The sequence below is a fragment of the Urocitellus parryii genome, chromosome 9, assembly GCF_045843805.1.
Source record: "Urocitellus parryii isolate mUroPar1 chromosome 9, mUroPar1.hap1, whole genome shotgun sequence".
Lineage (NCBI taxonomy): Eukaryota > Metazoa > Chordata > Mammalia > Rodentia > Sciuridae > Urocitellus > Urocitellus parryii.
The window spans coordinates 93,522,986-93,535,811 of NC_135539.1; the positions used below are offsets into that span (position 1 = coordinate 93,522,986).

The 12,826-nt window shown below is 34.9% G+C and overlaps 1 protein-coding gene across 7 annotated transcripts in view; it reads left to right on the forward strand.

Annotated features, from left to right (window-relative positions):
- The window catches only part of Cdc42bpa (CDC42 binding protein kinase alpha), a 293,703-nt gene that overhangs the window by 166,666 nt on the left and 114,211 nt on the right, over positions 1–12,826 (forward strand). For 5 of the 7 annotated variants that reach the window (XM_026405769.2, XM_026405772.2, XM_026405770.2 and 2 more), the window contains exons 13-14: positions 9,307–9,549; positions 9,802–9,912. In XM_026405769.2, the coding sequence (XP_026261554.1) occupies positions 9,307–9,549; positions 9,802–9,912 (354 nt within the window). The remainder of the gene's footprint in view (positions 1–9,306; positions 9,550–9,801; positions 9,913–12,826) is intronic. The other 2 variants (XM_026405774.2, XM_026405775.2) reach the window with 1 other exon arrangement.

A 12,826-nucleotide genomic window follows, 5' to 3' on the forward strand; every position in this document is an offset into this window, starting at 1 on the left:
TTGAACTGATTGGTTTAAGCCAAGAGGGGTGTACTTGCTGAACTACATGGTTTCCCAACTTGTTATCAACTACCATAAACTACTGGGAAGGTCATCTGGCATCCCAGGTATTTCCCTGTCTCATGCTGATTGGTGGCTGCTAGGGGGTTGCTATGGATCTCCACCTAGCCTGACTGAGTCAGGGACACCTGATCTCTCCTGTTATTTGTAGATAAGCACATTCCCACCCTGCTAAATTGTTTAGGAGTGCTCTGTGGATTTTTCCAAGGACAAAGGCCATGTCCCTTCCTTGGACAGGCTTTGCTCTGAGATAGAGGCTGGTTTTTCAACCTATGTTAAATTGTTTAATCTTCATCACAATCCCATAAAATAGGTATTTTTGAAAATTATTCTTATTTTACTAGTGAAACTGAATATTGAGGGAATAAGTTGCTCAAGGTTATTAGGGATGGAAAGTGATGGAAGTAGAATTTCAATACATGGAGTGTAGCTCCAGAATTTGTGTATATTAACATATATCACTGGAACTGATTTCCTCGTTTTTAAAGGACATTTACCTTTGTTTCCATTAATGAGACTGACTCATAATATTTCTGTTACCTTTCTTGAAATTTTTTGGTCAAAATTACATGTCTAGTAGAATCAGTTGTGTGACATTGCCTCTTTTTTTTTCCTCTTGAAAAGATTGTATAGACGAACTCTCCATTAGAGTAACTACCTATAAAGTCATCTGCAGCTGATGGTTCTTCTCCATTGTTGGGATGGGGAATTTTATTCACTGTTGATTCAGTTACTTTAATTGTTGTAGGGCTTTTAGGGCTTTAATTGTTATAGGGATAATTGTGAAAACAATATTGAGAAATTGTATTTTCTAGGATTTTTTCATTTTATAAGTTAAGAAGTTTATTGGCATTGAGTTCTTAATGGTATTTTTCTATTATCTTTTTTGACTTCTTTTAGATTTTTTGTTGTAGCTTCTTTTTCTTTCCTAATACTATTTAGTTGTATCTGTATGCTAGTTTCCTTGATTGGTCTTACCACATATGCTTTGTTGTGGCTTTGTTGATCTTCATTGGCTGGCTTTTGGCTTTATTTATTTATTTATTTAAAGGGTTTTTTTTGTTTGTTTGTTTTTTGTTTTTTTTAGTTGTAGATGGACGCAATACCTTTATTTTGTTTATTTATTTTTTTATGTGTTGCTGAGGATTGAACCCAGTGCTTCATACTTTTTAGGCGATTGCTCTACCACTAATCCACAGCCCCAGCCCCGGCTTCTGGCTTTATTGATCCTCATTGTTCTGTCATTTTTATTTCATTGCTTTATGTTCTGTATTATCTTCTTCCTCATATTGGGGGAAGGGTGTTGTTCTAACTTCTTAAGTAGAATCTCATTGAATTTCAACTTGTGTTTCCTTTCTAAGTATTTCAGGGTATGGGTTCCCTCTTCTACTGTATCACCAACTTTTAGTATATAATAATCATTTTTTTTGTTTATATTTTTAATTTTTCTTACTTGTTTAAATATATTTATGATTTCTCATTGACCAATGAGATATATGTGTGTATTTTAAATTTTCACTATAAAATTTTTTCAGTATATAGAATTAATATCTTTTTATTAGAATTTGATTGTGATGTTGTTAAAGAACTTAAATTTTTATGATATTTGTTCTTTGAAATCAACTCAGATTTGCTTCATGGCTTAAGAGTGCTCTATTTTAAAAATATTCACTGTGTGTTCTTGAAAAGACCCTGTGTTTTCAATACAGGATACAAACAAGCTCTTATACATGTGAAGAAGCTTATTACTAGAACTGAGTCATCTTTATATTCACTATTTTTTCCTGCTTTGTTTCTGTATTAACGATTAAGAAATTGATATCTCTCATCATGGTGATATAGTTTTCAATTTTTCTCTGAAGTTCTAGTAATTATTTTTACTGTATTTTGAGACTACCTTATAGAACACATTAAAAGTTCTGAATGTTTTTTATTCCTAGTGTATTGAATTTTATGATTGCTTTATATTTCCTATCCTCAATAGTCCTTTTTCTACTGAAGTCTAGATTTCATTTCTTTCTTTCTTTTTTTTTTAAGCAGCAAAGAGGTGTTTATTGCGAGCTAGCTTGGTCCTCCACGCACACGCAGCAACTGGTGACGCTGAGAGGTTCTGAGCCAAGGGTTCGCAGCATTTCTATACACTCTTTGAGGAAGGCAGGGAATTCACATACATCATAGCATCTCTTAGCAAATCATCACACAATGCGGGAAAATCATAAAACATGATTAGCACATTTACTGCGGGAACAAGTTGGGTAAAGGTGATTGGCTAGTACAAGAGGGGGATTCATTTGAACTGATTGGTTTAAGCCATGAGGGGTGTACTTGCTGAACTACATGGTTTCCCAACATGTTATCAACAACCATAAACTACTGGGAGGGTCATCTGGCATCCCAGGTATCTTTACTGTCTCATGCTGATTGGTGGCTGCTAGGGGGTTGCTTTGGGTCCTCACCTAGCCTGACTGAGTCACTGCAGATCTTTCCTGTTATTTGTAGATAAACAACTCAGCAGGGTGGGAATGTGCCTAGCAGTGCTCTGTGGGTCTTTCCAAGGACATGGGTCACACCCCTTTCCTTAGACAGGCTTTGCTCTGAGGTAGAGGCTGTTTTTTCATCCCCCCTTTGTCTAGAAACTTGGGAACCAATCATGATTCCCTCACTTGGGGGCCTATTTGGGCAGGCTCTATATCTTGGTAAATAGTAACCCTTAGGGAACAGTCTTCAACTTCCCAGACTCACTCAAAATTGGCCTCCTAGATCTAACCTGATTCGATTTATCTATCTATACTGTGTATCTATTTCTGGCTTCATTCCCCCCTCTAATTTTAGGAACTCCTTATTGCTGTAAGGAGAAGGGGTGACGGGCTTGTTCTGGCTGCTTCAGAGCTGAAAGGGGGCATCCAACGTGAGGGGGCTCAATGACATGGGGGACAACGTGGGGGATGTGAGTTCCCTTTTAGAAGTCAGTTCCATTTGAAGTCTGGTTGGGGAAACAGGTTGTCATCTGGGGATGGGTGCTTCTATGAGAGAAATAAAAACCAGGAGTACTGAATAAATGTTGCAGCAGCTGGAACATATTGCTGTATAATAGAAGTTTCCTCACAGGCTTTAACATCCCCAGTTATCAGGAATATAAACATAACATTTAACTTTTAGTATTACATATGTCCTTTCCCCATAAGATACAGTTTAATAATTTAATGTCATCTGATCTTGTAAAATCCTTTTACTAGTATAACCTCTGTGTCTAATAGAGAAACCTTTAGTTCTGTTACTTAGGGCTGCATAATCATACTAGCAAACACCAAGCCTACCTGTGTAGGTTAGGAATATTTGTAGGCCTTAAACTAAAAACTACTCTGGCAGTTCCTCTTGATAGTTTCTTTTGATAGTTATCAGGCATTCCTGCCTAAGAATCTCTTTTGTAGCCTCTAGTCTTATTTATTCTTGGGGGCTAACACAAGGTATATACCTTAAGTTACATTTAACTATTATTATTATTATTACTTAAAATGCCCAGGAATAACTGTGCTTTGGTTTTAACTGTCTTTGCTAAGTGTTTAAGATTAAGCAGTCAAACTGACTTTTGTTTCTATCTATTGTTAACAGTCAGCTTAGTTTCCGTGGGAGTCCTGGGGGAACTTTACAGCAGCTTCTCTGTTCTCATAGTGCCATTTGTGCTAGGATGGGTCCAGGTCTTGCTTGACCATGTGGCTTCCCTTGGAAGCATCAGGGATGTCTCCCTTCTCCGATAACCCTCCTCTTCATAGCAAAAGCACTGGTTGGCTTTCTGTTCTCCAGTGGTCTCATTAATCTCCCGGATCAGGTTATGTGGCCCAGAGTTGCAAAGCTCTTTAAAGAAATCCCCTGCTCGCTGGATTCAGACTGACTCAGAGGGCAAGAGCCAAATATTGGTTTTCTTGGCATTTTAATTTAATTTTAATTTTAAAACTTAATCTTAAACATCTAGCAAATAAATTTCAGCAGCCTTATATTAAGAGTACTGGGCTTTAATGTCTATCTCTTTATCCTGTAGGTGATAACTCACTATCTTAAATTAACCCAGGTTGTGTGTTCTTAAAGCAGCACCTCGGCAAAACATTAACAGGCAATCTTTAGACCATTTATAAGAAAACTACAGAACAAAATTAACAAGAGTAAAAACATATTTAGTTCATCTAATAGCTACCTTGAACTTTGCAGAGTTATACATTATACCCCCTGTTTGAGATCCTAGTACTCTTGACAAAAACTAACTTTTGGTCACAATTTTAAATGTACTGAAATCTGGCCTACTTCTTTTGTAGTCATTCTCACATGTACTAAGATGGGACACAGAGCCTTACCTCAGGTAAGGCAGGGCTCTTCATAATTAAGTAAAGTGCTCTAGTTCTGAAGCTGATCTTTGCTTTTTAAACATCATTTTACAAAGCTTACATAAATTGTTGCTCAAGTTCACATAAATATCAGCTAACACAATATGATATCACATCTAAAACATGAATTAAAGGCTAAAAGCTTTTAACCTTTTGTAGAAAAGTAGCAAAGTACTTTTGTGTTTTACAATATTAACCTTTACACGGATTAGGCTCTCATTAACTTAAAAATATACTTAAATTGTACCTCAGTGTAAAAAGTAACATAAAACTTTGCACATCCTATTGATAACAGGTCCAGTTTTAGAACATCAAATGATATAAATAAATCTCCAATGTGTTTTTCATTTAAGCCTAAAATTACCATACAACTTTAGAACACTAGCTTGATATAATGCTCTTTTAAAGCTTCTACCTTACAGACTTGTATACCTGGAAGATATGAACACATTTAATAGCACAACAATCACATTAATGTTTTTATATTAACCAAGTTTAGCTCTTAAAGAAATAACATATTACAATATTGCAAAATAACAGTTGTTGTTTAACCATAGTTGTAAAATTTTTAATTTCTTTAAGATTACTTCTCAAAAAACTTACATATATAATCAACTTACACAGACCTTTATCATTTACTTAAACCTATATAGCCAATGTACACAGACCTGCTTTGTCACTTACTTAAACCCTCTTATTTACTTAATTACATAGACTCTCTTATCCAGAAACACATTTTTCTTCTATTAAATCCATACCTAGAACCTTCTAATTTCTTTTTTCCATCTGTTAACCTCCTTTTCTGTTCACATTTTGAAACAAACTTTGTAAATTTCTGAATTTAGGCAGATTATTTCAGACATCAACATTTTATTAGTTTTTTTTTTTGATCACCTAGGAAAAACTTATAAGCTTAATTTTAAAGACATATTTACTTTCATCTGTTTACCCAATTTAAATTGAACCGTTTAAATCACGTGAATCAAAGATATTTGGATCCATTTTTTAAAATTTTTCATGAACGCTCTATATATCTGCCAATTTTCATAAAGATATCATTATTTTCATCTGTTGACAACACATAATACAAGTGTGCACACATAACACCACAGTAAAGGCCTTGTAGCTTTTCGAAGGTGAGATCTCCATTGCAGTGTTTAAAAATTCCACAGTTGATATCAACACATTATTGCCCATGTCTTAAAGGGCCTGAAACAGATACCAAAAAAAAAAAAAAAAAAAAAAAAAAGACACAGGACAGATAGACAGAAGGGAGCACCAGACTATGGCTGACAGACAGGAATTTTTAAAACCAGATAAGAGAGGAATCTCTAAGTTTCTAACTCCCATTTAATTATTACTCCTACACCAGTGGCACTATAGATGTCCCCATGAGTAGACCAGATGTTCTCACAGAGGGGCAACCAGAAGTGTAAAATCAAGGGTCTCAGTGTGGAGATTTTATTGCATTCAGTGTCCCCTTCTTTTTAATAGAGATGGAGCAATCCTTGCAGTCCAGGGAAGGAAGGAGGGAGTTTCCTGAAGCAAAAGGGGCTTCCGCAGCTGCTGGGAGTCCCTGAGTCCCTCCTTTTACTTAAAGGATTAGCTCCTTTGGTTAGGTCCAATCCCAGACATGCTGGCATATCTCCTAACTTTCCAGTAGTCAGTTCTCAAAAGTTAATCCTCTGTTTGCAGTTGTTTTGAGTGCTAGGCTTCCCCAAGAATGCAGAACAGGGGCTCTTCTAGAGTCCCCTCTGGGGTGCCAAAATTTGTGACTGAAAGTTCAGTTCCTGTCCTCAAAACCAATTAATGCCAATTTAATAATGAGGACAGGGTTTTGAGAAAAAGAAAAAGGGAGATATCAAAGTTCTTAGATCCCCAGCAGGCATTTCCCACTGCAGTGGATGCATTTAAGCCAACTACAGGAAGAAAAGAAAACATTGCTTCCCTAATCCCATTTAACAAAGGGGAATAAAGTTTATCAAAGTTCATTAAAACACAGCTAAAATGGGTATAAACTGTGAGAACAGAAAAGCTGGTGGTTCTATTGACTTTTGGTCCCTTACAGGGAAGCAGGAGAAGCATACCAGGGACATTTTCAGGCTAAAATTTAGCTAAAGTTACCTCCACACATCTAAGGCAGATTGGAACTTGGGACACTGTATCTGTCTAAAGTAAAACAATGCCATCACACTGAACAGAGACACAGACAAAAAGACACACAAAGACACAGATTCCCTTTTCAGATTGTCGACAAAAACAGAAGTCGGGTGCTGGCCCCAAGCCAACTGGGGCCTTCCCCTCAGACAGATAGATTGGGGAAGTATCCCCCTCAGATTGGGTCTGAAAACCCTAGATTGGGAGGTTAATTCCCTTGCCAGGATGTTGGAGTGAAGGCGGACAGGACAATAGAAACAAACACACATAACAAAATTTGCAGCGCGGCCACAGAATTCACAGCGCGTTGTGGATTGCTACCCAGAAACTAAAAGCAGAGGCGGACGGAGGATCCATCAGCTGCAAAATACTTTATTAAATACTTTACAAAATACTTTATTAAAGGCAATCCACTCAGAACCCAGAAGGGGCTGGGGACGTCTCCCACAAACCCCATCTGCTGCTCTTCGGTGCGTCCACCTGGACCTTTTGCCGACCACAAAATAAAGAACCAGAACCTGCAGGCAACCAGAGTACAGAAAATTACAGATCGGCAATGCCTTTACTTACCAGCCGGGTTTTCATCACCTCTCGATCAGGGTGACTGGGTAGGCTCATAAGGAGAATCCCGGATGAGCCCCCATATGTTATGCTTGAATTCAGGACCTCCAAAAGACCATCAGAGACCAAGATCGATGTAAGCAGCAAAGAGGTGTTATTGCAAGCTAGCTCAGTCCTCCGCACACACACAGCAACTGGTGACGCTGAGAGGCAGATTTCATTTCTTAATCTGTTATAGCAAACTGCCTTTAACTGGTGAGCTTAGCTATTTATTTATTTATTTATTCATCTATTTATTTATTTATTTACTTACTTACTTATTTACTTAGTGGTGCCTGGAGCCTTGTGTGTGCTAGACAGCACTCTACCACTTAGCCACATCCCCAGCCCCATTTTATATTTATTTTGATTATTGATGTACATAGGTATGTTTCTACCACTTTTATTTTTTCCTTTCTGTTTGTCATGCTTTTTTATGCTTCTTTTTTTGTCTTTTTTCCCTTTTTAAAAAATTTTTAAGCACATATAATGTTCATCATAATATATTTATATATTTGTCATTATCTAGTGTTAAATACATATATTGTGCAGCAAATCATCAGAATTTTTTAATTTTGCAAAATCTTTTCTTAATGTTCTTGTTTTCTTATTTTTATTTTACTTTTCTACTCTTTCTAGTCTTTGGTTGTTGTTTTTAATTTTACCATAAATATTAAGTGTCTAAATTTAATCTTAAGCTACTCCTCCCCTCAAATAATATAAAGGCTTTTAATTCTCTTATCTTCCCAATATATATGCTATTTTTGACAAATATTTTAGTGGTTATAACCTTTACTGTACACATTAGACATTTTATAATGCAATCATATATCATTTCTTTATATTCACATTCATGTTTACCAGTTTCTTAGCCCTTCATTTCTCTTGCATTAAATTTTCCTTCTAAGAACATTTTTCTTTCTCCTTAAATAAACCAGTAGAGGTTTCCTTAGTGTACATTTGATTTTGGTAAGCTTTGACAATTTTTATTCATATGAAACCTTATACTTGAAAAGTAATTATTTTGAGTATATATTTTAGTTATTTTTGTCTTCTCTTTGGAAATATTTATCAGTGTTCCTATTTCTGTTGTTACTTATACATCTTTTTTTTATAGTGGGGAATAGGTGATTTTTCTTATTTTTGCTGTTTCTTTTAAAGTCTTTTTTCTCTAGTGTTATTCAGATTCATATTTTGAACCTATCTACCTATCTGGGTTTGAGTTTCTTTTTCTTTATTCATAAATATAGAGCTGGATGTGTTTAATTTTAACACTTTTTTTCATTTCTAAATGTTGTATAAAGTTCTTTTATAAATCTACTTGGTTGTTTTTAATAGTCTTTTGTCATTTTCCCATTTCTATAATTTCATTTTTTATTTCTTCAGGCATTTTATGTTTTCTACATAGCATAGCAACTTTATGTTGATATCTGATGACTCTTAATACCCATATACCTATGGTATTTATTCTTATTGTTTATGTTCCATTTATGTTTGGTTATGATGGTTGTGTTTTTTGGAAATCTGTAGTTATGAACTCAGATTTTATTGTCTTAATGTGTGAGAAGCCTAAATTTCTTTGAGATTCTTTTCTCTATAGATGTGCTTTTCCTTTTGCTAGGAGGCAGGCAGTAGTACATATCTGAGTCCACTTTAGCCCCTCTAATTCAGAGAATCTCAGTTTTAGTTTTTTTCTCCTTGTTACTGGTCCACGGCTTCGTCTTCGTATTTTTAATCCTTTAGGCAACCTTTTTTTTTTTTAATCATTTGCAAACATTCAATATACTTTTTTAGAAAACACACCTGTTTATTAAATTTCACTAAATCTTTATTTTGATCATCATATTTCATATGCCTGTATGTTCCACTCAGTTGTAGAAACCAAGTTTAAATCAGCTGCTCCCTTGCATTTCAATGGCATAATAAGTTGAGACTTTAAACAGGGTACCATGCCCCTTAGTATCTGCTCAAAAGTAGTTCATTTCCTTTAATTTTTTTCCTGAGGTAAATAATTTTGGCTCTTCTTGACTTAATAATAGCTACTTTGATGGCCAAATTTGGTTTCTAGGTGGCAGAATTGGTAACTTATATTTTTTTTACAAAACTGTAGGAACTAGTCCAGGCTAGTGAGCGATTAAAAAACCAATCCAAAGAGCTGAAAGACGCACACTGTCAGAGGAAACTGGCCATGCAGGAATTTATGGAGATCAATGAGCGGCTAACAGAATTGCACACCCAAAAACAGAAACTTGCTCGCCATGTCCGAGATAAGGAAGAAGAGGTGGACCTGGTGATGCAAAAAGTTGAAAGCTTAAGGCAAGAGCTGCGCAGAACAGAAAGAGCCAAAAAAGAGGTTAGTAGTCAGGCAAATTTCATAGTGCCATGGGATAGTAATTAAAGCTGCTTTTTGAGACTAGTGAAATAATACATATTTCATTTTTTAATTTTTGAAAAAAAGTTATTTTATAGTTTGATAATATCATTTTATGTGAAGTCAACATTTGAATTACCTTTTCCTATTATAAGATAAATTCCCTTGGGGGAAAATATTTTGTTTGAAAAAAGTAATAACCGCAAAATCTGCTCTTTTCACTCTATTTTAAAGCTGGAAGTTCATACTGACGCTCTAGTTGCTGAAGCATCTAAAGACAGGAAACTGCGGGAGCAGAGCGAGCACTACTCTAAACAACTGGAGAATGAATTGGAAGGACTGAAGGTATCTTTTGCTTTCCCTAATTAATATGTTTTTCTTTAGGGTTGATAAGAGTGTTAGTTTCTGTACCCTCTGCAGTGTAAAATGGAAATTACCCTTACACCTATTGTTCTTAATTTTCATTTTTATTTTTTTTATTCTAATTTGTTATACATAGTGGCAGAATGCAGTTTATTTCATATTACCCATATAAAGCACAATTTTTCAGGACACTGATTGTACACAAAGTATTTTTCACACCATTTTAATTCTCATTCTTACCACAGGGAAGATGATACAGATTTCCTAAGGCTGAAAAAAAGGGAAGGTCACGTTTAGTGGAGAATAGGAATCTATTAGGAAGGAGTTAAAATATTTTTTGAGTACTGCCTACCTGAATAAGATGTACTGGTAATCTGTATTAGAGTTGTGGTAAGATATCTAGACTCCTATCTGTCTTATAAATGACTCAGGAGAGGCTCAGACAACTTTGCAGAATTTGGGTTAGTTGGAATGAGATGATAGTAGAGACAGGCTAACACATCTCAGCAGTTACTTTTTAAGAGAAATCCTGTGCCATCTCTTGAGTTGGATTACCTAGGTTTAACCTCTAATTTACCAGTTACTAGCTGTATAACACCAAACAAAACATTTAATCTCTTCATGCTTTAATTTTCTCATCTTTAAAATCCTGTGTTATTTCAGGAGTACATATATACATTTGTAAGCTGACACATAAGTGCTCAATCATGATTAATATATAATAATAGTATTACATATATCAATGAAAATATTAGAATCAAAGTGAATGTTATCTCAGGAAGTCTAAGTACTCCTTCAATGTTGTTTAGAATTCTATAAATAACTGTAACATAGTTCTTATTAATGACATTCACAAACCTGTCTCCTCACCTAGACTGTGACCTAACTTATTGAAAACATAGGTAGATTATTAACCTGCCCTAGTGCAGAGCCAAATATTTAATACTTGTTTAATAAGTGTATTAAATCATAAAAATGGTCAGAACTTTTTCTCTGGTGATTGAATATCAGTGGTTGCAGGTAAAATTCCTCCTCTGGGTTAAATAAAAATATAAACTCTAAGGGCTGGGGTTGTGGCTCAGTGGTAGAGTGCTTGCCTAGCATATATGAGGCACTGGGTTCAGTTCTAAGCACCACATATAAATAAATAAAATGAAGGTCCATTGACAACTAAAAAAAATCACATATATTTGTCTACTTGTCATTATTGCATTGTTTATTAAAACTGCCTAATAAATAATGCATATAAAGAATGCAGACCAGGTCCTAGCACATATTAAAGGCCCAGTAAATGCAATGATTATGACCACAGTGTAATTTCCTTAGAATATTTTTTGAAAGTGGAATTTCTTGGTTAAAAGATATACAAATATAATTTAAAAGCACATTTTGGCTCTTTGAGGATTGTAGGAATTTTTAGTCCATTAGAGTAATTTTCAACAGACTTAAAGAGAGAAATAGATCTACAATAAGAAAGACTTCAGGGCTGGAGTTGTGGCTCGGTGGTAGAGCACTTGCCTCGCATGTGTGGAACACTGGGTTTGGTTCTCAGCACTGCATATAAATAAATTAATAAAATAAAGGTCCATCAACAAGTAAACAAAAATACTTCTTAAAAGAGAGAGACTTCAGTATATTCGATAGAACATAGAGACATATCAATAGGAAATTGAGATCTTGTTCAGCACTAAAACTAATTAGGCTTACCAAATATTTGTAGAAACTTTCATCCAATATCAGTAGAATACACATTCTTTGCAAATGAATTTCCCAAATTCCAGGATATTTATGTTATACCACAAAGCAGTCTCAATTAATGTAAAAAGACTAAAATTATACAAAGTATCTTCTCCAGCCACAATGAAATGGTGCTAGAAATTAATAACAGAAAAATGGAATATTCAAAGATGTGGACATTAAACACTCAAACAGCTCCTGGGTTAAAGAACAAATCATAGGGAATTTACAAAATACCTAAATGAATGAAAATGAAACACACAACATATCAGAATTTGTCGGGTTCAGTAAAGCCAGTATTTAAAGGGAAATTTACAGCTATAAATGCATATATTAAAAAGGGGGAAAGACCTCACATCAGTAACTTTATACTTTAAGGATGTATAAAAAGAAGGGCAAAATAAACCCAAAGATGAAGAAGCAAAGAAATAGAAAAGAATAGGGCAGAGATAAATAATTAGAGATTAGAAGAATGATAGAAGCAAGGAAACCAAAAGTTTTTAAAGAAGATCAGCAAAATTGACAAATCTTTAGAAGACTGGAGAGAGGGAGAGAGGAAATGAATATGCAAATCAACAAGTGAGCACTTTATTACTAACCACTACAAAGTAAAAGAATTAAGAGAGAATACTGTGAACAAATGTATGCCAACAAAGTAGGCAAACTAGATGAAATGAACAAATTCCTAGAAGGACACAAATAACCTAACTCAAGATGAAATAGAAAATCATATATGGCTGGGAATGTTGCTAAGTAGTAAAGAGCCACTGGGTTCAGTCCCCAGTACCAAAAAAGAATATCTCAACAGACCTATAAATAAAGAGATTGAATTAATATTCAGAAACCTTTAACAAAGATGTCCAGAATCAGTCTGCTCTACTGGTAAATTGGAACCAAAAATTTAAGGGAGAGTTAATACAAATCTTTCTCAAATTCTTCCAAAATTCGAACAGGAAGAAACGCACCCTAACACATTCTGTGAGCTCAGCATTACCCTGAATACCAAAGTCAGAAAAAAAAAAATCAGGAAAAGAAAATTATACATCAACATTTCTTATGGCCATAGATGTGTAAATCCTCAATAAATTACTAGTATATTGAATCCAAAGGTATATTATAAGGGTTGTATACCAAGCAGAGTATTTCAGGAATGCAAGGG